General features: G+C 30.8%; 1 protein-coding gene across 2 annotated transcripts; it reads left to right on the top strand.

The window, feature by feature from the left end:
• LOC111715234 (uncharacterized) lies at positions 1-26,744 on the top strand. 2 transcript variants are annotated; one of them, XM_023490541.1, is made up of 29 exons: positions 1-468; positions 952-1,011; positions 2,020-2,112; positions 2,951-3,011; positions 3,564-3,604; positions 4,015-4,050; positions 4,503-4,557; positions 4,894-4,969; positions 6,098-6,164; positions 7,639-7,702; positions 8,442-8,501; positions 10,090-10,131; positions 11,705-11,759; positions 12,287-12,330; positions 12,834-12,906; positions 13,444-13,555; positions 14,733-14,786; positions 16,339-16,425; positions 17,128-17,174; positions 17,469-17,531; positions 17,764-17,850; positions 19,137-19,240; positions 20,336-20,372; positions 21,441-21,538; positions 22,313-22,407; positions 23,138-23,395; positions 23,826-25,313; positions 26,129-26,194; positions 26,599-26,744. In XM_023490541.1, the coding sequence occupies exons 1-29, from the start codon at positions 430-432 to the stop codon at positions 26,671-26,673; spliced, it is 3,537 nt and encodes a 1,178-aa protein (XP_023346309.1). In that variant the 5' UTR covers positions 1-429; the 3' UTR covers positions 26,674-26,744. The 2 variants fall into 2 exon arrangements, with proteins under 2 accessions (XP_023346309.1, XP_023346308.1); XM_023490540.1 differs by having other exon boundaries at positions 23,826-25,319.
• The last annotated feature ends 997 nt before the right edge of the window (positions 26,745-27,741 follow it).

Genomic DNA, 27,741 nt, shown 5'->3' with positions numbered 1-27,741 from the left:
AATTGTGCAACTTGTTTTCAAACTTGTGTGTCTGTACCAAAACTAACCTTGAAATTAATACTCATCCCTACTGGGTAATGTTTATTAAAATAATATATATATACAGTATATATTTATCCAGTTAGCCACCCTATGGAAGTCAAAAATTTTCTTTAAATTTTGCACACAGCTTGCATGTTATGATAATACAAAATTGTAGGCTCCTGTGACATCTGCTTGCTGAGTTATTAATTACTAAAGTTCAAGTACGGAGGCAATTTTCGACCAAACATCTTATGCTTTCATTGGCAATAACTTTTTGTTTAATTATGATATCAATTGACCAGGAAATTACATTGATATACATGATTTCAAATAACTGGCTGAGTTCATAAATAATATATCCATTTCAGTTCTTTACTTTAATTTATACTTCCTGAAGCGATTAAGATGGACGAAGAGAACGAGGTTGTCAACCGCAATTACAATATAGGAAATTTAAAGTATTAAGTAAAAAAAATTAACCAAAATTTTTTCTTTAGACAATCTTATACCATAATTTCGGTAAAAGAAAATTATTTTTATCAATTTCCCAAAATTTTTTATGTTCCATGAAACCCTTTACTTTAATTTACTATAGGTAAAGGTTATTATTTTGTTCAATTTCGCAGATTATTACTCTAATTTTTCAGAATTTAATTATAGGTAAGATTTTTGTTGCTTGTGCTTTCTGGACCCTTCAGCTTAGGCTGAGTTTATGAATAGCAGACCAAATATTACAGTATTCTTTTAAAGCAGCAACACACAAAATCATAAATGATTTGCAAAATTAATTTAAACTCGCTTCATTTCAAATTGTGGAACAATCTCTAATTATTGTAACGCAAGTCCAAAAACCATAACAAATATTGAAACCAATCTAGATATATGTATTTGTAATTTTATTTATTCATTACTTTAATAAACAATAACATAGGGAACGGAACATTTCTCATTATAAAGGAAGTTCGATATTTGCAGTTTGATATATGGGTAAGTAAAGCTTTCCCAGTAATTTGAATTGTTTCATGAGGTTGCTTTAATCAGTGTTTCGGATCCCGATCCGGTCGGATCCGTATCATTTGGTCGGATCCGGATCCGTATCAGAAAACGTTGATATGGATCCGGGTAGCGCCAAAAATTAACCAAAACCATGGAATAAATAAATCAAAATGGTTCGTAAATGTATTATTTACATGACGAAAATTTTTCAAAGTTATCTTTAATAATTTAATGTTAACATTTATATAATAGTAATGACCACATTTTTAACTTTAGGATTACTATAGTTTATAAATTATAACCTTGCAAAACATTTAATATGGGAAATCCGATTCACCGAATCAAAAGTTACCTCGGATCCGGATCCGTATCCGGATCCGGATCCATCATCGCGGATCCACGGATCCGGATCCGGATCCTAATCAAAATGATATGGATCCGAAACACTGGCTTTAATGATAGAGTTTCTGTACATTTAAATGGAGTCTGAATTTAATTCATTGTGTGATGTCTTGATCTCTCTACGTATTTATTATGAGAAAGTAACTTTTTTGGATGTTCAAAAGTTCTGTTAAGCTTCATAGATTTTTATTTCTTCTTAAAATAGATATGGTTATTTAAAAAAAAAATTTAACTTTTCTTATAATTGTATGTTCATGGTTACTTAATTTTTAATTAAAAGAATATGAGTGTATCACTGAAAGGGTTTTTATTATCTGCCTTAGTATTTTCTTTTTTTTAAATTACATGTGCTACAAAATTTAAGAATAACAGTTATTTATTAAGTTTCGGGAATAAATATTAATAATGGAAAGGTAAACGAAATATCTCTTTTAAAGTTATTGAAGTGTTTCTTCCCGATAAAATAATTATTTCTAACAATAATTCAGCAATAAAAACCTACTCAAAAAAAGGTGCTCTTTGTGCAAAACTGCTAAAGTTAACTAACAAAAATACTTTTCAGGGGCCAAAGTGGTTGAAATTATACTTGCATTTTAGTTTGATAACAAGATATTTGTGTCTCACCCTAATAACCGAGGGTTAACGAAGATCTTGCTACCATACTACCTGATATCCCGGCCCACTAACGATGTAAGTAGCCGCCAGTACATTTCACATTAACAAGAAATATCTTTATTTATAATGGTAGATCCGCATTTGAACTACTTCCGTTTCAACTATTTATCATTTTTACTATTGATCGTTTGAACTATTGTTCGTTCTAAGTTCCAACTACTGATAGTGTCGTCATTTCATGTAGTTCATTCAAGACATTATTTCCTCATTTGAATTATTAAATAACCAGTTTATATTTTTGATATTTCATGAAAAAATATTTCCAAACAATCATAACAAAATTTCTTTTAATGATCAAAAAAATATTTCACATGGACATAAAAAAAAGGTTTTAAAAAATTGTTTAAATGAACCCAAAAAATAGTAAATGAACCAAAAAAAGGTAAAATGAGCAAACAAATTTTAAATGAGCAGAAAAAAGTTTAAATTATCGCTTAAAATATTGTTCATATTTTAGTTCATTTCACATTTTTTGGTTCATTTTAATGATTTTTTTTTATTTGAACTATTTTTTTTAATACTTTAAATGAACAATAGTTTTAAAAAACCATGAAAATAATTCAAATAAGCATAGAATGTTATAGATTGAACTATTGTTCGTTTGAACTACTGCATATGGTACAACATGAAATAGTTCAAACAACCAATAGTTCAAAAATCAATATTTCAAAGGGCATTAGTTCAAACTAAATAGCATTATTATTTTGGTTAAAAAAGGGTAGGCATGGGTGACTTCAAATTTTTTAGAGTTAAATGAGTTAAATATTTCCAAATGGCATAATGGTCAAAGTTTTAAGGCTTACCATACACAACATATTTCACATCTAAAAACTTATTTCATTTATATTATTAGGCTTTAACCTTCATAAATAACCGTACTCCCAAAGAATTTGTGATATCGAGTGAAACTTCAGGAAAAGTAGTCTTTAGTTTTCTACTTGTTTTAAATGTTGAAATGATTCGCAAATGGACGTTCATTCATATTCTAAAAATATATTATACATTTCATTTTTTATTAAGGTTCAAAGAAGTTTGTATTTATTGATATTAAAAGAGATGAAATGTTTTGTTTTAAGAGACACCACATTCATAGAGTTGCATGTCTTATTCATAAAGGTTTCCTTAAAACTGTAATCTGTAGAAAATGTTGATTGTGCCACATTCTCAACAGTAAATATTTCCTTCCTTTTCCCTGCAGTACAAATCCGATATTTGAAAATTATTAATTTGTAATAAAAACCAAGCTAAATCAATTATTTCTGCATCAATAAAGGTTTTGTTAATTGAAACGTCAGCTACAATAATGTCACAATAACTTTTTTATGATGCTGAATGTTGTTCTTTACACATCAAAGCAATGATTGCCTAATTTTAACAATTTACCATATTAAAATATATTTTGTTGTTCCATATTTTATGTCTAACTTACAAAGTAATTATTGTAAACACATACTACTGTCTTGCAGGGAGAAAAACTATTGGAAGTATACTTAACTCCAATCTACAGGAATTATATTTACATCATGCTTTAAAATAAACAAATTTTCTCTTATATGTATTGATATATATACAGGATTACACACAAAGGATCAGACATTAGAGAGGACTTTACGGAATTTATATTTATATTGATTGATTTCTTGCATCTTTAAACTGTTTCTTTATAAATCATTTCAAAAGCATTTATGAGACCATAATTACACGCTATTATTTGCCTATATAGATTGTCTTCTAATAGTTTCGGCTTTTGTGGGTAACCTAAAACCTTGTATGTTCGCTATTATTGGCCAAACGGTTGGACCAACAAGTTAATTCTATAATGGTACTAAGTGAAACAATTTGTATTTGATATTAAGCAATGTTTGGTTTTAGTATACAATTTTTTTATACATTTAAATGATGATATTATGATTAAAGGAATTAGCGAACAATATTACGGCTAGTTTCTCAACTGTAAGTAGCCTTTTTTATTACATTGATGTCTGAGACATTTTTAGACATGTTTCTCTATTTTACAGGCTTGTATTTAAATTTTGTCCCCCCCCCCACCCTTAAAAAAAATGCAACACACAGTACCCTGGGAAATGGATGAAAGGAAGGGATGGGATGGGATGTAAGGGATGTTAAAGGAAAAGATGAGAACGCAAGGCATGGGAAGATCCTGGTTCAGATTTATTCCAAAATTTTCTGGCACTGCTTTGAACTTTAAGTTGCAGCATGTAAAATAAATATTTGACATGCTATGATTTTCAAAACGTATATTTTTTTAAAATTTTAAGCAAGGAAGTGTTAAAATACAACAAAATAATGTTCGTAAAGTTAAGGGTAGGAAATACAAAAAGTTATATGGAATACAGAATCCAAAAATGAATTATATCACCCCTATAAACTTTAAAATATTTCAGGGGATCATTGACCACAGCACTGTTATTGAGGTTCATCATGCCTGTTACTACAAAGGACTCAGATCAATTTTATTGCCTTTATCCAAATGCCAATAGGATGGAATTTTACCTGGGATCAGACTTTACTAAATTAAAGTTATGTCCTTTGTTGAATATTTATAGCACAGGTTATTGTGGTCAACATTTTCTATTGTTAATCTATTCATCCGTTGCGCAGACGGTTTGCCTCTATTTTGGTTGTTCATTTAACTTTTGGGTAACATGGACACGCGTACTTTTATTTTGATAATTACTTAATTTAACAAATGCAAATTTCATTACAATATTTGGATTAAATAGTTCTTTCAATTTTATCACATGCATTCATTTTGTTTCATTTGATTTGATTAAGTTGGAGAGCATTCTGTTTTTCTATCAGAAAACGGTTGTTATCTTCTTGAGCCACTGGGAATAAGAAAATTGACTAGGTAAGTACTTATGATTATTCATTAATCTACATGGTGTACCAAGAAAATGACCGTAGCAATACAAATTGAAGTTTCTGTTTCATCTTTGAAAAAAATTTCACCATTTAATTGTAAATGCAAATTTTATAAGTGAAGTTATAGAGTTTATAGTCATAAAATACCACTATTTTTGGCATTTTCAAAATGTGTTCAGCCTTTAATGTGCTCTAGATATTACCTGAAATATGTTATTGTTTAATTGTGTTCTGATTTTGACAATTTACGTTTTATTTAAAAAAATTAAAATTTGAAATTAAATTCAAATTTTTTTGGTCATATTGACAGCAAAAAAAATACCACATGTTGGAAATTCTACAACTATGAGAATTTTTAATTTTTTGTTAAAAGAATCATACATAAAGTATGTTGACTGCTAAATCTTTGAAAATTCTAAGATCAAACACAACTTTCAAATTTTGTTGCTACTCTTCTGTTTCCTGGGACAACCTGTATATTTGAAGAGTCTCTATACACTTAACATTTAAATTTTGTAATTTACGTGGTTCATTATAAAGGATAAAATTTGAAATAGTGATAAAATGAAGATTTAAATAGTAGTTCAAATATTAATTAATTATTTTTAAGATTCATTAAATTTGTTCCAAATTCACAATTTTTCTTTAAGATATATTTCTTTTATGAGATTATATTCGTAAAATTACATTAGTTTTTCTTACTAAGTCTTTATCACAATATTTATGAAATTCCTTCATCAGGGGAAGGTGTGTAAATGCATTGGGACTGGTTTATTAATTTTTCAACCTGTGTACAAATATGTTTTAACATTCTGTTAGCTGTTTTTGGTATATTTTTAGATCATGTTTTACTTTTTTAAATGAAGTAGTACGACTGGTACGGTCATTTTCACATTTGTCTAATGATTTTTAAATAAAAGCAACGCTTGCCTCCTAGTACACTAATCTATAATTTTTAATTCCTTCATATGTTAATACGTTGATAGTTTCTAGGTCAAGATCTTGCATCATGAAGTGGAGGTTCATTTCATCTTTAATTAATCTTTATCAATGACTGCATTTCTATGCTCGTCATAACTGTCTTCTTAAAGTATATTGAATTTGCATATTTTAGTGATGAAGTACAGAATTTACTGGAGACTAAGGTTTACCTGGTGTTTAAAAATCCAAAGGTGGCAGAGGTCAGTAGTCGTAGGGTCAAAAGGGTCCAAAAAAAAATTTGCTTTGGATTTCCCAAATATGAATGTGTGTTATTTAAAGATGTGAACTTAAGTTATTATCATATAAAAACAAAAAAATTTAAATAGCCAATAGGACAACCAGCGGTCACATTTTATGTATATATTGGCTCATTCTCAAAATTCATTAACTAAAAAGACATAGTTTTCAAAAATTTATATTGCAGTGCATAATTATTCTATAAAATTATGGTTAAAAAAAATTATATAAAGGTGGCACAGGCAATTTTTTTTTTAACTTTGGGTAATAATATGGTGGCAATTGCAAAAAAATTATGATGAATTATTTGTCAGTCCCGGAGTAGATTTTTTCTTGGAATTGATTTTCCATCATTTTCTTGGGGGGGGGGGGGGNCAAGAGCACCAGTTCTTCACTTCCCTATATTTCCCCTTCCTTCACTTTTTTATTTGCGAACCTTACATAGATTCTCTACCTGCCCCTTCTCTTCGTTCCCCTTCCTTATCTACCCTACCATCCACTTACCTTCCGGCCCTTGTACTTCCCTTCACTGTCCCTTCTGCAGGTCCCTATATTCCTTTTTCCCTCTCATCCTTCCTTATTTCATCTCAACCTTCCCCTCTTCCTCTTCCCCTGTATTTCAGTCCTTCCCCTTCCCTACTTTTTCTCTTTCCTACCTTTTTCTTTCCCTACCTGTCTCTTTCCCTACCTATCTCTTTCCCTACCTATCTCTTTCCCTACCTATCTCTTTCCCTACCTATCTCTTTCCCTACCTATCTCTTTCCCTTCCTATCTCTTTCCCTACCTATCTCCTTTCCTACTTATCCAATTTCCACCCTTCCCAATCCCTACCTGTCCCCCTTCCTAAATATCCAATTCCCTTCCTTCCCTTTCTACCTTTCCCCCTTCCGTACCCTTCTCTTTCTCTGCTGTCACCCTTCACCTTTTACTTTTTTCTTACTTTTCCTTCAAGGTTCCTCTTCCCTTTTTCCCCTTTTCCTTCCTGTGTTTCCCCTTTTCCTTCCTCTTTTTTCCCCTTTTCCTTCCTCTTTTTTCCCCTTTTCCTTCCTCTTTTTTCCCCTTTCCTTTATTCTTTTTCTTCTTATCCTCTTTCCCTTCTCTTGGGTATTTGTTGGGTATTTGATCTCTGTCCCCCTCCCCAATGGGTGTTGAAAAATTTGGTATACATCCCTGTATTGACCAGCAAAAATCAATACTTTTCTTAAACATGTAAGTTAACTTTGTGTTGTCAAGGAACTTATTTTGTTGTCGAATACGCTTAAACATTAAACAAGTCTCAATCGTGAAATCAAACTCATTAAAATAAAAACATCCTGGGCTCAGAAATCATGGTTGTAACATTATAAATGTTGGATTTTTTTTAATTCAAATAAAAATGTAGCTTACAAATAACTATCTTAACTTGTAAGCTTTTACTTTGGTAGATAAATATTTCAGGGAGTAAAATATTGTGAGAGTGCTTCTGAGGCCTTTGAATGCCTGGATAAAGTCATGAAAATTGGTAATATATATATTTTTTTTTATAAAAAAAGGATTTTAACTTAAACTTATAAAAGCATTTTGGTTTGTCCTATTTCTAATAATTATTGAACAATTCATGTGTTAAAATGTTGTTCATGTTGGTTTTATTTAGTTTTGGGACATCTTATCATTTTTAAAGAAATGTTGTAGATGTCCTATTTGATGTAGGGGGGTGGTAGGGCCTGCATTCATTTTTAGTTCAAATCTTCCAATTCTTTGGGTGCACGGTTGTTTGAAATTCCTAAAATAAAATCAAATTGAATTTTAATGACCTTTAATGACCTTTAATGACCTCCACAAATAGAAAATATTTCTACTATGGCTTTATGCATATTAAACGAAAGCTAGGAACCCAGGGAATACTGTAGCAGCAACAAATCCAGTGTTTGACCATCTAATCACCTCTTACGACCTCTAATGACCTAAATGACCTCCAAAAATAATTTTTTTTAAACTATGGCTTTATGTATATCAAATAAAAGCTAGGAACCCAAGGAATACAGTAACAGCAACAAATCCAGTGTTTAACCTTCTAATGACCTGTAATATTCTAACCTAACCTCCGAAATGAAAATGTTTGAAAATGACTATATCTATATAAATCAAAAGCTATGAACCCAGGGAATACAGTAGCATCAAAGAAAGAAAAAACTGGGTGTTGTTTAATAAATAGTAAATAGGACATCTCCACAATCCCATTTAAAAAATGTAAATTTTAGGAGTAGACATTTTCCCTGGTGGAGTTTTTCAGAACTTTTTCTATTACATGATCGACGGTTGTAAGTATTTTCAAAATATTTTAACCTAAATGTTAGTTTCATTCTTTTTATTTTAATGATGTTTACTTACTTTTTTTTACATATGTTGTGAACGTATGTTGTAATGTACAATGAAAAAAAAAATAATTTATAAAAGAAGTAATTTCCTTTGCTTTTGATTCAAACGTTCACTGCAGTTGTAACAAAATTTTATCTTCACCAAATCATTCATAAACTATGTTCACTACACTAAGCCAATTTCAACCTCAACATTATTTTATAAATATTCATAAATATTTACTTCATGGGTAGCGCGAGGGGGGGAGTCCAGAGTTCCGTAACAAGTAATCAACGCCACCCAAATGTGTTTTGCGGCAAGCGCGCTCCTCAATTGGTAATCTCCACCACCTTAATTAGTAATAACCATAAAATTTTGTTTTCTGAGATTTGAAATTAATGCACTTTTAACACAATTTTCGACATCTATCGGGGTTTTTTGGCTGTATTGACTTAAACTAAATTTTCAAATTATTTTCAGATTTGTTTGGTCAACAAAAACTGAGAATCAAGGCACAGTTCATTTTTGCCGAATCTTAGATCCAATTCGCCACTTTAATGACTGCATATCATGATTAAAAGGTCTGCCTGCCTGTTAACTAAAAATTATCTCAACCCACGCAAAGTAATATCCATATCCATTTAAAAGATATTTTCAAAAAACCTTTACAATGTTTAGATTTTTGTATTCGCCTACTGGACTTCAACATCTACAACAAAACTAATTATATGCACAGAAAGTACTTAAAATTTACTAAAAATTATCTCATCCAACGTTAAGTAATATCCATCTTCGTTCAAAAAATATTTTCATAAAACCTTTACAGTGTTTAGATTTTTGTATTTGCCTACTCGAATTCAACATCCACAACAAAACTAATGATATGCATAAAATTTTGAAAAATTAGTCTCATCCCACCCCCTACTGAAAATGAAGTATTTAGTCCATTAATTATGGGTCAAAGTTTCTTCTCTATATAAAGAGTTTAAAACAACATTAAGAGGAAAATGCCCCAAACATTTTTAAAGCGAAACTTGAAACTAAGAACCGTAATATATTTCTAGCACTTAATGTGGCATATTTTTTTTTTTTTTTCGAAACTAAGGAACAATAAAGAAAGCTTTAACAATATTGTACACCATAGGGCTATTAACAGAGGCCAATATCGTCTTATTTTTAAGAAATAACCGATCTAATGTGACGCTTATTTTGGTTTATTACCAATTGAGGAGCGCGCTTGCTGCAAACACATTTGGTTGGCGGTGATTACTCGTTGCGGAATTCTGGACTCCCCCCCCCTCGTAGCGCACAGTATTAGTTTTTTATATTCGTAGCCTTTATATTTTTATATCTATTTTCCAAATACTACGTTAAAAATCTGATATTCTTCCTGATGCAAAATTGGTATAAAATTGATTTGTATTGAACGTAAACATTGAGAAATGAATAAAAATTGATATAAAAAATGTGTAATTGGCACATATTTTTAAAGAATTTATTAGTCACTTCTTCAAATATTAAAAAACATACTTATTAAGAGGTTTTTTTTAGGTAATCGGGCTCACCCAGATGTAAAAGAGTTCTTTACACTAGGTATTTCTTATGCTAAATGTCAGGGGTTTATATTTTTATAAATTCAACCCGGCCCCTACCTGGCGCTGGTGAGGGGGAGGGGTTAATGATTTTTGATTAATTGTTGGGAAAGTATGAAAGTGCGACAAGAAAAGGAAAGTTATTTCATTATATTGATATTTTTTACCAACAAATCCTTTATTTTCTATGAAAAATCATTCATTTACCCAAATTCTCCAAAGAACCCATAAATATTTGTTTGCCACTCTGTGGAAAAATTTTCGGAAAATAGAAGACTTTCTAAAAGGGGGTGTGGAACTTATTTATACGAAATCAATATTTATACAATTTTGTATAAAAGTAGTTTGTTTAAATCAATCAAATTCAATAAATAAGCAACCAATCTGAAAACGATATCCCAGATCAAGTTAATTATTACTTAGGTTTACTCCAATTCTAATTTTATATTTGTTATTTCTATTTTTAACAAATTTAATTCATAATAGTATTTACTGGTCCATATTACTTGACCAGAAATTCCAGCAATGGCAGTGCGTACAGTGGTCATGTGATACTGGCAAAGACACTTGACCAGTATACTGCTCTGCCATTGGTGATAGTTCTGGTCACGTGAATTTAGCTTAAGATTTTCTAAATTTTACATATATGAACTTTCGTATAATTTTAACACAGTTGTATATCAATTTCTTGAGACAGGAACATCAGATAAAACTGTCATGGGTCGTGATCAAGAGCTAAAGTGATTAGCTTTCAGCCTATACCCCCTTTCATTTTCCCTTAACAGTCACTTTAAATTAAAAAATCTGAACTTTTCCAGTTTACGAAAGTGAAACGGAAAATTTTATGATTTACAAAATTTAAACTGGAAATTGTATAGTTTCCACTCTGTAAACCCCAATTATGTGACGTAAACCGTAATCATTCCGGTTTTCATTATATCTGAAATTATCTTGGAACTCCTGTGTATGCAACAGTTTTCCAAATTTCCAAAATGGAAATTTTGTTAAAGAAAACTGCAGTCACTAACTAGAAATAAAATGTCTTATTAAAGTGGACTTTTTCATCACAGCTTTGAACTAGTCACAAAGTAAATTGTTATCGGTTACTTATTTTCTATATATATAAAGTTGTAATATCTGTTTGTCTGTTTGTTTGTCCAATAATAACTAGGGAACACCTTTACTGATTTGTTTCAAATTTTGGAGAGACACAGGACTGTTCTTAGCTTTGTTTTGTGGTTCTAAGTTGTGTGGTTGCACTTTTATCGTGAAAAATAGCTAAACTCATAATAAACGACAATGGTCGGGTAAATGGTTGGACTTCCTATGACTCCGATGGGCCACAATGGGTTCCTAAGCTATTTCTATAAGAAAACTCTAGTAAAACTATTGTTTGCACTTTGCCTTTGAAAAAATAAATAATATAAAAATTTGATTTTTGATAAGTAACAATATAAGATAAGGTGTTTTCTTTTATTGTTGAACAAGTACTGTATGTTATATCAATTTTGAACTAATAAAATTATTAAAATCTTTTAAATTATTATTAAAATTCATAAGTTCAATATATTTAGGCCTGCAGAGTAGACAGACTGGAACTGGTAAAGGTGTCCTGTTAAAACTCATGAAGTAAGTAAACTAAAATTATTTTATTATCCATTTGGGGTCAAGATACAACTTTTTACATAATTCTGAAAATAAATGTAAGATTTTTTATAACACTGAATTTTTTTTTGAGTGTTAAAAATGATTTGTTTAATTTTTATATTTAAAGTGGTTATATTTACCTAATAAATATTTTTGATCCCCCCTACACTCTTTAAATTTCTTTTTTCTTCAGGTGCTACGTGTTTTATTCACGGAATTGTGTCAAATTAATGATCTGTTTGGTGGGAAAGACACCCAGGGGTGTATATTAGTTTTGAGACTCATATTCCCCCCCCCCCATTTTTCAGAATCATATTTTAACCTTTAACCCATTGCTTAAAAAGAGTTGTATTTGAAAGGTTTCTGATGCCCGAGCAAACTTCAAAGTTTGCTGGCTGCGGCAGGTGGGTGCAGGGGGGGGGGGCAGTTGCAAAGAAAATTTTTGGATTTCAGTAGTATAATTTTTGCTTGACATCATTATTTAATTAAATTAAGCATATTTTTTAAAGGATATTTATGACTGATGAGTACGAAGATTCTTCTCTTGATCTAGGTAATTACTGAAAACAGGCTTGCAAAGAATCCTTGTTGACTCTTACACGGGAAAACAACTTATGGTCAAATACAGTGCTTAGATTCCGGATTCGTTGGATCCGCAAAAATGTTTTTGAATTTTTCCTAGACAATAATGTATACTCAGCTAAAATAACAAGTTTAGCCAGACACTCTCTTTATAAGATTTTCATAATTTAAATAATTAATTTAAAGATCATCTCTGTTCTGGAAATTGAAAATTCAATTGAGATTAAAAGATAACGTTTGGCGTGATTATTGGTTTTATTTCATCCACAAAAGCAATGATAATTTGTAAATTACTTAAAATTGTATTTCAATAAATTTGTCATTCTCCATCATTCATAATCTGACGATTGTTTGAAGGGTAACTTAAGTTTGAAGTACAATTCCTAGAATAAAATGTTACTTTTAAATAACAATTACAGTACCTTTAAGATTTTGCCATTAAATCCTTTAAATCTATTTATCAAATTATCGTAGGATTTACTCTATCCAGTTTAAGTTCAGCACTTCAGAATGAACCTGTTTGTTTTGATGAGTTGACTGGTAACAGGTGAATATAAAAGTCATGATGACAAGAAATTACCCATACCCATTACCTAGGGTACATATTTTAAAAAATTAACACCCTACCCCCACTCTGCCTTGGATACATACCCTTTTTCGAATTGACAGGGATATATATTATAAAGAATCCCTTTCTTCCCTAAGGATTGAAAATATTATAATTTAAACCCTAACATCTTTTTCCATTTTTTAAAACATAATAATTTATTCCCAACGGCCCATTAGTCATATTTAAGTGTTAAAAATTAATATTATCAAATGTAACATAACAAATGCTCTTTAATCAAAATTAAGTAACGGAGTAAGTTAAATGTTCATTCATTTATAATATAACAATTTTCATATAATCCCACCCCTTTTGAAAATAAAAATAAATAATTAAAATGATTTGTTATTTTTTACAAAGGAATGTCATTTACTCACAGACAAATTAGAATCAATGAAAATTCAAACCCCCGGTGGATTCAATGGTAATTGAATCCAGATTCATTGGTTATTTATTTATATTTTTTTATTGTTAAAGGGATGTTATTACGTCTGCAATATTGTCGAACTGGACGGGAAAGATTTGTTTAAGATCTACCAAGAGTTCTAATCTTAAAGTCTTCTTTCCGGTTTCCTTCTCTACAAATATGGTAAGTTCAAGAAGGTTTAAAAATTACCTAAAAAATAATCATATTGGTTTAACAAACTTTTTGTCATTTGTCGGTCCATACAATTTAAATCATCTTTTGAATGCTTTGTCTTAAAATCAAGTATTTGATTCTTTTCCCACACCATGATTTTTTTTTTACTTACCAAAGTTCGATTAATAAAAAAACAATTTTTTAATATTTACATGGCAGTGCATAATAATTACTCAAAAGATGCATTTTAACAAACATAAATTATGCAATAGGCATTTTTTGTTTAAACTTTGGGTAATGATATCGTGTCAATGGCCCAAGAATTCTGGATTGATTAGTTGTCCGTCCATGAGTCTATTGTTTCTTGTAATTTATTTCCCAATATTTTTTTTTAGGGGGGGGGATAGAATTTGTAAAGTTTTTAAGTATATTTAAGTATTTGGAAGAATTATTGATTAATGAGCATTCTTGTAAGAAATTTGTTTTGCTACTTTATAACTTATCGGGGAAAATTATTCATGAAAAATTCTCTGATTTTATGCAAATTGATGTTGTTATATATGTAGAGGTACAGAGCTCCAGCCCTTCCCTTTCCTATATTCCCCTTTCCTTAACTTCTTTATCTGCCAACCTTCCATTGATTCTCTACCTGCCCCTTCCCTTTTGTATATTCCCCTTTCCTTATCTTCTTTATCTGCCAACCTTCCATTGATTCTCTACCTGCGCCTTCCCTTTCCTATATTCCCCTTTCCTTATCTTCTTTATCTGCAAACCTTACATCGATTCTCTACCTTCCCATGAAAACCAAAATCAACTAAAAAAAGCTGTAGTTTGACTTTAGTCATGTGTGAATTTTGAACTTATAGTCAATAGTACTCTAAAGCAAACCCGGACATTTTGGGACTTGTAAGACACAAATCAGATTTATCAGATAGAAAAATGGTTAGAAAAGGCGGGTGGGGGTAAAAATATGTCTCTCAGAAATAATATACACCCCTTGTATGTCTGCAAGAACTTAATTTATACCTTGCAGATTCATTTTTATTTTATTATCTAATTCAATGATGTATGTACGTCCTGGAGTAAATTTATGTATACCTTGCTAAACATCCTTTATAAATTAAGATTTAATTTGCTATTAATATTATTTCTTTAGTCTTACAAGAATAACCACAAAATATCCTAGGATCGAGAGGAAGTAATGAAGAAATTGAGAACGGACACATACATGATGGACAAGGTTAGTTAAAAAAAAATGATTTATGTTATCATGACCAATGCCTGTAACAAATTGACTTAATTTTCTTGAACTCTACAATCCTTCTCTTGTGTTAAACTCACACTGGGTACTCTACGTACTTTCAAATGTAACTAAGTACTCTCTCATGAACCGTTTAGTAGAAGTGATACTGGTTAACTGATATTTATTATTATATATTATTATATATTATTACTGATTATTATTTATTTATACAACCCAAACTGACCTGAACGAGCAGTTTGCTAAAATTACGTACATATATATATATATATATATATATAGAAAAATAGGTTTTATTGCATGCCTAGTATAAATAATGTAGGTCTGTAAGAAATTTATTTTAATAGATCATTCATTGAAGAAAGTGCCATTGACCATTACACAACAACAGCCTTACAACCTACAAACAATACGTGTTAAGATATCATTGGTGTTTTACATGAAAAGTTGTTGAATTATGTTAAGTACGGTTATTGTCTTTCTTGCATAAAATCTGCAGGTCAGTTAGAAATAGAAACATTTATTGAAATGATCAATACTTCAATTGAAACTTAGTGATAGTTTTACTTAAATTTTGTTTTGGTAATTTCCTAGTATATGATTTTTGGACCCCCCACTAAGCCAATTTCAACCTCAACATTATTTTATAAATATTCATAAATATTTACTTCATGGGTAGCGCGAGGGGGGGAGTCCAGAGTTCCGTAACAAGTAATCANGGTCATGTACAAAATTGATAGGGGGGGGGGGGTCCAAAAATCGTATACTAGGACAGACCCTTTGTTTACACAATTATCTCAACAATTTCAAACAATGATTAATGAACCATAAAAAAATTTAAAATCGTTATGTAATATGTTAATGATATGTACAAACGAATATGAAGATATGTTGAATACGGAGTTTCTAGATTTTTTGTCATAAAAAATATTATTTATTCCCATTTTTACTCAACAAAAGATAATTTTTACATGGGAATTTGGTAAATAAAAATCCTCAAATTTAAGTTTGTTGATTTTTTCTCCATAATTTCTGGGTATCCCAATAAGAACTTTTCCGAAGGAGTAACAAGTACAAGAAGAACAAGTTTCCTTTAATTATCACATTCAATGTGTCATTGAAAATATTTTTTCTCTGAGTAAGAAATTTTAAAATCTAAATGATTTTTTTCCACATGGGTTAGATCAAATATTTTTGATGAAACGCTAGCTGTGCTATGTATCAAAATATTTAACCAAAAAAAAATTTGAGCTAATTTTGACCAGTCAAAATTGATACTTTAGTTTCCTTGCTTTAATTTGTTAAATTATAATTTTATTTTTAGATTGCTATTTCTATAAAATATTCATTGTTAATTCAAAATTTTATCTAACTTTCAATTGAACAACAGCATTTTAAACATTTTTTTTTAGTTCCTTTTTAGTTTTACCCAAAATGTTTTTACAAAAACGATGCCTAACTAGAAGGAATTTTAATTTTCTTTATTCTTAATTAGCATGCTTAAGAAACAAATTGAAACTATATTTTGTAGGTGCTATTCATGAATGTTGGGGAATCTCAGTTAGAAAATGAACGGAAGATTGATGATCTCATGTTGGGTATACGCGAGCTGAGAAAGGTTATATTATCTGATCATTTTCGGAATTAACTTCCTGATTGCATTATGTTTTTGGACATTTATATCAATCATGTTATCCCTACATTGGAATGGTTATCCTGAATTACATTTCTTTAAATTTATGTCATCAAAGTTTGTTTACCATGTAATCAAGGCAAAATTATATCATAATTTTGATAATTACTTCATATTAAAATATTTAAAATGGGGAGGGTGGGGGTCGCTGGTTCAAATAATTAAATAGCACACTACCTTATGAATATGATTTTATGTTAATTTTTTTTTTAACTTAGTTTTTGGTACTATATAAATATTTATAATCCCTTTATCAAGCAGAATATATAGCTATAAATATCAAAGGTCTATGACATTGGTTTGTAAAGATTTATCGATTAAAAAACAAATATATTAGTTTTAAAATCGGTTCCTTTCATCAAAATGTTAAGCAAATAAACTATTTTTAAAATTTATTAAAGAGGAAATAAATAAAACTTCTAAAGTTACAATAAAATTACATTTCTCATGTGCTTGTATGCTTTTTAATTATTTGTAGTAAACATTTCATAAGTTTGTCTTTGAACATAGTATTTTAATTAATTTTCATCATTTTTTTGGTTTTTTTTGTACACTAAATTAATATTAGATGCAAATGTTATTATATGCTTTGGATACATGTTGTAAACTGCAACTTGTTTATTTCAGTGCAAGCCGTATCTTCTCGGTTATGCCTTGAAATCAAGAGAACTAAGGAAATTATTTTCAAATTTGTCATAAAAAAATGATGGTGGTAAAAAATCATATCTTGGAATCATATTGTTACTGTAATCCTGTAAATATTGTAATCCTTGATTAAATGTATAAATTTGTATAAACAAAATATCCAAAAACCAATTTTTTCTTTTTACTATAAATTTATATTATAAATTATGTAATTATTTTAACTTTATTGGTCAAATCATCTTCAAGAGTCACCTCCATATTTTCATTTTTTATAAATGGTTGCTCTAATTTTTACTATAAAAAAATATGAAAGAATTAATTAGTAACTCACTGCAAGACGAGAAGATTGAAAGCCTCAGAATATTGAAGCAAGTTGGACGAATGAGGTTAGATTTAATTTAGATTCGATTCTATATTGAATTTGTATAGAGGGTAGAGGGCTTAAATAAAAAGATCAGCAATACATGATAGTTGCACCAGAAGTGCATTATTCTATAGACATTTTTCATGAGCCATTTGAGACATTTTGATGTATTTTTTTTTGGTTTGGAACCAAAGGATATTTTCTGATAACAAGAATAACCAATTTGAACAGACAATTAGGAATGTACGATTTAGGTCTTTCTACAATATGCTGGAGCAGGACATGGGGTTTCAGACAAACTGGTGTGCATCTCCAAGTTACAATTGTGTACTGGTTCCAGGGTAAGACTTTCGATAGATATTAATTTAAATTTTTGTGGGGTGGGGTGGAGAGTGTATGACACCAGTTATCCTTAGATCACTGAAGTTAAGCACAACTGTCCACAGACAATAACTGAATTGGTGTCCAGACTGGTGTTAACGGGTTCGATTCCCGTACTCCACACAAACCTGTAGTTTCAAAAACATCTGAAGCCGACATCAGGGTAAGCAGTCATAACCACCTGACGGATGTAGGAGGACAGAGCGGCTGTCAACAACTCTCGCAGCGAAAGGGTGCGTGCTTTCTACTAACAAGAAAGAAGCTTTAAGTGGATTGATTCAAGTTAATGATGATGAAGAGAGAAATGGTGGTCAAGCAGGGACATTCTATGGTTGCCAGCTATAGGTACCTGGGGGTATTCAATCCAGGCTTTCAGATGTTAGGGTGCAATGAGTGTGATGTTTCCTATCAGTATTGCACCTGGGCATCATTCCAGTATGTCAGAAGAATTCCTGCACTCTATATTCTCAGGCCTAAGAAGCCCTTAGGCAGCTGGAATCTTGTAAACCTTCATCCCAGTATGAATGTGCTGCCAGATTACAACCCCTGGTAGATCAATATAAACCCAGACAACACCAAGCTTTCGCAATCAAACAATTCCGAGATTTGATCGTAACAACATGATCATGTCGTATGGACCAACAAATCCGTTAAAAAAAAATTTTATAAGGTTGATTAAATAAGTTAAATTTTAAATTTTTGGAATTAACAACTTTTTTCACTGTGGGACTCTTTTGTGTGAACATAGCAAAAAAAACATTTTGGCAAATTTGGCCTGGCTTTGCCATGTACAGGGAAAATATACCTACTTATATATTTATACCTAATATTTATATGATCAGTGCTTAAGATCCTGGTCCATTGGATCTACAAATATATTCGGATTCCTGGAGCCAAGGGTATAAGGGATAAATCTTAAAGAAATGTTCATGACCTGGATCTTGATAATGATTAGGATCTGGAATCTGGATCCATTTTTTTCAGTATAGATCCAGGATCCTAAGCACTCTTTGTTAGAAAAGAGGTTAACAAAATATGTACCCTTGTATTAATTATTTAAAAAGTCAATTTTCATGATGAATGAATAAACATACTTGTATAATTATCAAAATTAAAGCTTTTTTAATATTTGTATTAAACACTAATCGACGTTCCAAACAACTATGTACTTTACTCTTTAATATTGTCAGAAAATGTGAAAACATTATTTATGAAGTGATAATGAATAAGAAATTTTTTGTTTTAGCCTAAACCTTCCTTATGAGACGATGACAGTAGAAGGTATGGTGAAAGCTTTGGTAGATCTACCAGATGAGGAATTTATCAAGCTAAGGCCCTATGTCAATAAAGGTATTTTATTTGTAGAGTAAAAATATTACGCATGGGAAATATGATGCAAGACCAAATTTTTTTTTTAAATACACAAACCGGAGTTTAAAGATTCTTCAAATTATTTAGATAACAATTTTTTTACAAAATTATTCCGCTATTTTGTTCCCAAAAAGTACAATACCCAGCCCGATAATTAAACTTATTGCAAAAATTTTATCGAAACGATATTCCGAATTTTTCTAAACATTAAAGGAATTGACGGAAGGTTACCAAAAAAAAGGTTGCTGATTTCATAATTTTTTTCGAACATTTACAAAATGTTACAAAAATAAAAAATAATTTAAACACAAAATTTTTTATTTCCTATGATTCATAAACCTTCCCTGCTGTGATGATACAACATGTAACATATGTGGGAAGAAGACCCCTAATGGAACTGTTGGTCACAATGTTCCAATATTAAATTTTACCTCGGAAATGAATTTCTCGTGCAAAATTAACTAAAAATCGACATACAACATGTAAATATGTGGGAACATGACCTATAATGTAACTGCCGGCTACAAGCGCGCCGGTCAGAATGCTTGAATATTTATTTTGACCTAAGAAATGTATTACTCATGCCAAATTACCTATAAATCGACATACAACATGTAAATATGTCGCAAGATGACCCATAATGTAACTCCCGGCTACTAGCGCGCAGGTCAGAATCCTCGAATATTTATGTTGACCTCAGAAATGAATTCCTCGTGCCAAGTTACCTATAAATCGACATACATGTAAAAAATGTACCAAGATTTTTCACAAAAAGCGCGCGCACTTCTGTTAAGATTCCTTCAATACCAAAAAATGCATGTAATATACATAATTCTGAGTTTGCATGCAAAAAATCAGCCTCAAAAGACAATTCAAAGTCGTGTTTAAACACTGTTTCAATTTTCCGGATAGTAATATGTTTCGTGGCCCCACCCCCCTTTGATCAAGATCGCTGCAGCTGTTTTGACGTTTATTGGACAAAAACAGACAAACAAACATACAAGGAAATTATATATATATAGAGATGTAAACATAAATATTTAGAGGGGACATTAACATTAGTTATTTATTTAGGACCAAGGAAGAATGAGTCATGTGCTCTAAACTTAAGGTTGTTAATTAATTTATTAAAATTTAGAGCACAATTTCATCTTTTATACCTTTTTTAAAATATGTTTTAAATTTCAAGTATTTTATATTGCTCATTTTTACTGATTGATATTGACTTCACTCTTCACTTAATGCATATACAATACAGTGCTTAGGAATTAATATTGTCTTTACTCTTCACTTAATGCATATAATATACAGTGCTTAGGATACATTTAATTTTGATGCGGATCCGGATCCTGGATACAAGGGGTGTATACTGTATATTTTTCATTTTTTTGAGCTTTCGATGGGTTTTGGGGTAAAAAATGCAGAAAAAGGAAAAAGGTGGATGGGAAGGAGAAAAGAGAAATGGGAAGGGGAAAGGAATGGGGAAAGGAAAGGGTAAAGGGAAGAGGGAAGGAGAAAGAGAAGGGGAAAGAGAAAAGGAAAAAGTGGAAGGAAAGGGGAATGGAAAAATGGAAAATGAAATAAACATATTTTTTTTTCATTTGCATCTTCCAAAAACCAAAATTTAACAAAAATGTAAAATAGTATCAGTCATCCTTTAAAATATTCTCAGGGGGGACGGGACATTAAAGTTAACCTTTTTAGGGCACCCAAACACTCCATTATACTACTAAAATCCAAAAGTTTTCTTTGCAAGGGGGGCTCTGCTCCCCCTGCCCCCCCCCCCCGCAGCAAACTTCTTCAAAGTTTTCGGGGCATCAGAAAACGGATCCGGATTAAGGTCCTGAACATTTATTTAAGGTTTAATTAATTTTTTTACAGAAGAAGAATTATTTCTCTTGCTTTTTGTTAACTTATTTTTATGCAACATCTTGATGATTTCTCATTTTTCAACAGTTTAGATATCATTTCTATGAGCAGAAAATTGTGCTTCCATTTTTTGGTTCTCATTCTTTGGATGGATTTTGATGACTGAATCCGCATTTGTTATGCTATGGATATACAATGAGCGGAAATGTTATAGATACTTTGAGACTGCTCTAATGTAAAATTAATACAATGAAGTAACCAGAGTACTTAAAAAACGTTTTTACGCCTTGAAATTAATTTTATGCTTTAGGTTTGTAGAAGCTGAGGTAAGAAAGTTTGCCCTGTTCAATACATACAGAGAACCCTTCAACGCATTACCCACGTTGCGAACTTCGAATATATCTGCATGTAAGTTTAGCAAACATGGAATAATGAAATAACAAATTTTAAGATTCTCTTTATGTCTAGAATTCATGAACAAAAACATATTTTTTATCACTGAGACATTTTTTTAATGATTACCAAACTTGATTTTGTAACGAAGATTTTATAGTGTTAAAAGCAGTGTTTAGGATCCAACTAATTTTGATGGGGATCCGGATCCTGGATACACATTGGAAAAAAAATGGATCAGGATCCGGATCCCGATCCAGGTTGTTTCTTAAAAATTTATTGATACTTTTTAACAATGCAAAATTTAAAATTTATTGTCTTATTTTTTCGCTTATTTTTATGCTAAAATTTGTTTAACCATTCAGAAGTTATGAAATTTTTATATTCTCTCTTTTTTCAAGAGTCCAGATTTGGGTTTTAAGATAAATTTTTTTTGTGCAGTTTTTGGTTGATATTTTTCAAAAATCTTGCGGATCTAACGGATCCGGATCCTAAGCACTGGTTAAGAAGAGGGGTGTGTGATTTTTATCAAATATTCAACATCATGTCTCACAATCTATGTAATTTTACAGAGATCTATCATAGCATAAATATCTTGAAAGTACGCATACTGTAAGTTCAAAATATTTACAAACAGAATAAATCAAAACAAGGTCTAAACTTTTGATCACCCAAACGTTCTATGCCCATCAGAAAAATAACCAAATGAAATTATTTATCTTTGCAAACCTGAGATAAAATTTTTCAGGTTGTTATAAAACATTTGTACTAAAAAGTAATTACTTTTAGATGCAAGACGTAACAACAAAGTTCTAAGAATTGAGGATGAATACAAGAAATACTTTAACAAGTTGTACTTAAGGGTCCTAAACACTGCTGGAAAGGTATGAACAAAAAATTGATGTTTAATTTCTGAACTCAAGGTTGTATATAAATACCTTCCCCCCCCCCCCCTCGATGAGGAAATGAAAAATTAAGTCAGGAAACAAAATTAAAACAAAACAAGGAACAGGGGAAATGTAGAGAATTTAAATTAGCTAACAAGTTTAATGGGAAAGTAATTTATGTTTTGACAAGTCAAAAAAAATTTTACCTCTTTATATTATTTTAAGTTAAAATCAAAAATCATGGTTTCATTTCATTTGTCAAGTATGGTGAATGAAATAAAAAAAATTATGGTATGAAATGGAGGGATTCAGATATCTTTTGGAACTTCCGTTACACAAAATATAAGAAAAAATCTGTGAAATTTTGGTTCCTGAAAATCTGTACCAGATCTGAATAAATAAAACATCAATGTGTTTTATGTTTTAAATTGTTTTATACAAAATTAATTTGTATTATAAAAATGGTTTTAATAGAAAGCTCCATTTAGACTTTTTTAAACATTATTTTAATGATAACTGTTATTTATAAGTAGAGTTTAATGAAACTTAGAAATAGAATAAAATTTTTAATAGATATTTGTATAAAAGAAATAAAAAATGTTGAAAATAAAATTTTTTTCAACTTTTATTTTGGTTAACTTTTTTCAAGTTAAACATGTAGTCAGCAGATATTTTTATAGTGTTTTGTGAAAAACAATAATTTTTTTTTAATAATGCTTTATAATAGGTGGAGTTTGGAAGAAAGGAAGGGCAGGTCTGGCAGGATGGAGATCCTACAGAGGACGATATTACAGAGGACGAAGATTTTATTGCTGAAAATCTATTCGACGAACCTAGAATTCACAGTGATTACACCGAGGAACATAGAAATAACGAAGATGAAATTGACGATTCAAGGGAGGACAAAAACACTCAGAATATTTCAGTTCTTTCAACTGGCGGAGACGATCAAACGGAGAACCAAACCACTTCAAATAAGATTCCGGTAGTATTTATACTTTTTTTTTACAATTTTTACCTGTTCATATTATTTTAAGTTAAACTAAGAAATCATGGTTTGATTTAATTTGTAAAGTTTGGTGAATGAAAAAAAAATAGAAATTATAAACATTGGAGGGATTCAGATATCCTTCCTAGGGGATTATAATTACACTGGAAGGAATCAGATATCCTTCATAGGGGTTTATAATTCCACTGGAGGGATTCAAATATCTTTCCAGGGGGTTTATAATTCCACTGTAGATATTCAGATATCCTTCCTAGGGGTTTATTATTTCACTGGAGGGATTCAGATATGTTTTGACTCCAGTGGAATAAAAATCTTACTTTGAACTTCCGTGACTCAAAATATAACAAAAAATCAATTTTTGTTTTGTGAAAAAGCTTCTTTTTTGTTTAATAATGCTATTTAATAGGTGGAGTTTGGAAGAAAGGAAAGCCAGGTCTGGGAAGATGGAGATCCTTCAGAGGACGATATTACAGAGGACAAAGATTTTACTGCTGAAAATCTAATTGACGAAGCTTATATTGACGATTCAAGGGAGGACGAAAACACACAGAAGATTCAAGTTCAGGGAGACGATCTAAAGAAGAACGAAACCACTTCTCAGAAGATTCAAGTTCAGGGAGACGATCTCAAGAAGAACCAAACCACTTCACAGAAGAATCAAGTTCAGGGAGACGATCTAGAGAAGAACCAAACCACTGCACAGAAGAATCAAGTTCAGGGAGACGATCTAAAGAAGAGCCAAACCACTTCACAGAATATTCAAGTTCATGGAGACAATCGAATGAAGAACCAAACCACTTCACAGAAGATTCAAGTTCATGGAGACAATCAAATGGAGAACCAAACCACTTCACAAAAGATTCAAGATCAGGGTGACGATAGAATGGAGAACCAAACCACTTCACAGAAGATTCAAGTTCAGGAAGACAATCGAATGAAGAACAAAACCACTTCACAGAAGATTCAAGTTCATGGACACGATCGAATGAAGAACCAAACCACTTCAAAAAAGATTCAAGTTCAGAAAGACGATGGAATAAAGAACCAAACCACTTCAAAGAAGATTCAGGTTCAGAAAGACGATCGAATGGAGAACCAAACCACTTCAAAAAAGATTCAAGTTCAGAAAGACGATCGAATGGAGAACCAAACCACTTCACAGAAGATACAAGTTCAGGAAGATGATCGAATGGAGAATCATACCACTTCACAGAAAATTCAAGTTCAGGCAGACGATCGAATTGAGAACCAAACCAGTTCACAGAAGATGCAAGTTGAGGAAGACGATCTAAAGAAGAACAACCAAACCAGTTCACAGAAAATTCAAGTTCAGGGAGACAATCGAATGAATAACGAAACTACTTCACAGAAGATTCAAGTTCAGAAAGACGATCGAATGGAGAACCAAACCACTTCACAGAAGATACAAGTTCAGGAAGACGATCGAATGGAGAACCAAACCACTTCACAGAAGATGCAAGTTCAGGAAGACGATCGAATGAAGAACAACCAAACCAATTCACAGAAAATTCAAGTTCAGGAAGACAATCGAATGAATAACCAAAGCACTTCACAGAAGATTCAAGTTCATGGAGACAATCAAATGAATAACCAAACCACTTCACAGAAGATTCAAGTTCATGGAGACAATCAAATGGAGAACCAAACCACTTCACAGAAGATTCAAGTTCAGGGTGACGATAGAATGGAGAACCAAACCACTTTACAGAAGATTCAAGTTCAGGAAGACAATCGAATGAAGAACAAAACCACTTCACAGAAGATTCAAGTTCATGGAGACGATCGAATGAAGAACCAAACCACTGCAGAGAAGATTTCAGTTCTTTCAACTGGGGGAGACGATCAAGCGGAGAACCAAACCACTTCAAATAAGGTTGTGGTAGGACTTACACTTTCTTTACTAATTTTAATTCATGGTTATACACAAAGGATAAGACAAGGCTCTATTCTGTATTTGATCCTTAATGTTTTTCTATTACCTTTAAAAACGATATTATAAGAAAAAAGTTATAAGCTACAGAAAATGTTCAAAATAAGTAAAAGGTTGATATAACTCCATTTCCTCTGAAGTTGCATCCTTATTCGGTAAGCCTTTAAGGGGTTTCGATAAAAAATAACAAGTACGCATTCTTTGATAATCTCATTTTTCCACATTTTCATATACTAAAATTGAAACTGCAAAACAAGGAAACCTAATGCCATTTATTATTTATTTTTATTTGAATATAAAAAATCTTTTATTCATATTAAACCTTATTTTTATAATTTATTTTTATTGTTTAAGGCCTTAAAATGATAATTTCAATAAGCTTGAATAAAATCATGCAGGTGGCCATTTTTAGTAATAATCCAAAAAATTTCAAGATTTAATCTGGAAAAAATAACCCTGAAAATAAAAGAACTATGCTGAAGAGTTTTGTTTTGAGATTTTTGATGGGTCAACCTGCCGAACAATCAAGAGATGAATTCAAGGATGTACAGGAAGTGGAAGTGTTAAGCAACCAAAATCCCAGAAGAAATTCTGCCGAGAAGCATTTTTCGGAATGTCTTAGTTTAAAACTAAAATATTTTTGTCATTTTTTGGGTGAATATTTTGTCTCTTTGATCCTGATCTGTGTATTGTATTGGCAATCCCAGCCGTAAAATTTAAGTGTTTTGAAAAAAGATTTTGATATTGAAACAATTTAGTTGAAGAGAAATCGTGCGAAAGATTATGATCTAGGGAAATCAGATACATCTCCAGCTTCAGACAATGTAAGACATTCTTTTTGATTTAAAAATAAAATCTGTTTAACAAACATTTAAAGAATAATGAAGAGAAAATTTTAAATTGTCATTAATTTTTTGGTTTATGAAAGGATATATGAAATTTCACAATTTTTACACATAAATTTAAACTCTTTCTTTTTGAACAAATTGGACACTTATAAATAACATACGTTTTCCTAAAAGAACCTAGCACTTTAGCAATGCAAATGATTTTTGTTGATATTATACGCTACTAATTTTATTTCTTTCTGTTGCGACTATAGTGAGGTAATGCATGGTTCCTAAATTAACGGAATTCGTCTACCGAAGTTTAAACTAAAATCATATTTAATATATTTAAGATGGTTATAAATTTATAAACTTAAAGGTAACCATTTTTTTACAATTAGGATGACTGTTTCATTGAGAAGAAGAAGAAATATTCTAAGAAAATTCCTCAGAATAAACCTAAGGTAAAAATTTAAAAACTGGAATCCCTTAACTGATTTGTCTCATATTTGATTGGGAAGTCTGTAGAACAACGTGAATGTTTTTAAGTTGGTTTTTAGATTCAAAGTTGAGTGGGCCATTTTTATAGGTAATTATGGCTAAACATTGCAATTCACGACCAAGCGTGGGTAAACACATGAAAGCAAAGTGATATACTTTGACGCTTTTTACAAAACATGAGCTTTATAAGAAAGAGTCTTAAAAATATAACTTGGAATTGTCAGATTATGTACCTGGGAATATTATGATCATATACCTGGGAATTGTATGATCATATACATGAGACTTTGTCAGATAATGTATCTGGGAATATTCTGATCATGTACCCGAGAATTGTTTGATCATGTACTTAGGAATTGTCAAATCATGTACCTGGGAATTGTCTGATCACATACCTCGGAATTTTATGATCATATACCTAGGAATTGTCAAATTATGTACCTGTGAATATTATGATCATGTACCTGGGAATTCTCAGATTATGTACCTGGGAATATTATGATCATGTACCTAGGAATTTCTAAAGATAGATCTGAAATAGTATGTCACCTCATATTTTTTCATTTTTTCACGGGGTGGGTGCTGGGGGACAAAATAAAAAATATACACCCCTGTAGGAAAATAAAAATATTGAACAAAAGAGTAATGCTCATAATTAATGTTATTTTGGTTTTATATTTATATTTTTTTTAATTGATGCACATAACTTATTTTGAATTTAAAGATTCTTGAGTTTCCTTGGAATACTTGAATAATACATTTTTTGTTGAACATGTGTATACCATTCATGACGTAATTTGAAAACTTTTATTTTTGGGCTATATGAGGAGGTTCCGTATACAAAATATGAGAAATAGTTAAGACATGAGAACTCCTTATTTACGGAGTCTTCATTATTTTGTGATTTATCTGAAAGCCCTCAAAAGTCTAAAAGCATGAAATACAACTTTAACATTAATTTCCATGTTTTTTAAAATGTTTTAAAATGAAAATATAAAACAGAATCAGATTCAACATCATATTTTACATTTTGAATTGTCCCC

This window comes from Eurytemora carolleeae, unplaced genomic scaffold (genome assembly GCF_000591075.1).
Source record: "Eurytemora carolleeae unplaced genomic scaffold, Eaff_2.0 scaffold1736, whole genome shotgun sequence".
NCBI classification, from domain to species: Eukaryota; Metazoa; Arthropoda; class Copepoda; order Calanoida; family Temoridae; genus Eurytemora; species Eurytemora carolleeae.
This window is presented reverse-complemented; position numbering and strand designations above follow the sequence as displayed.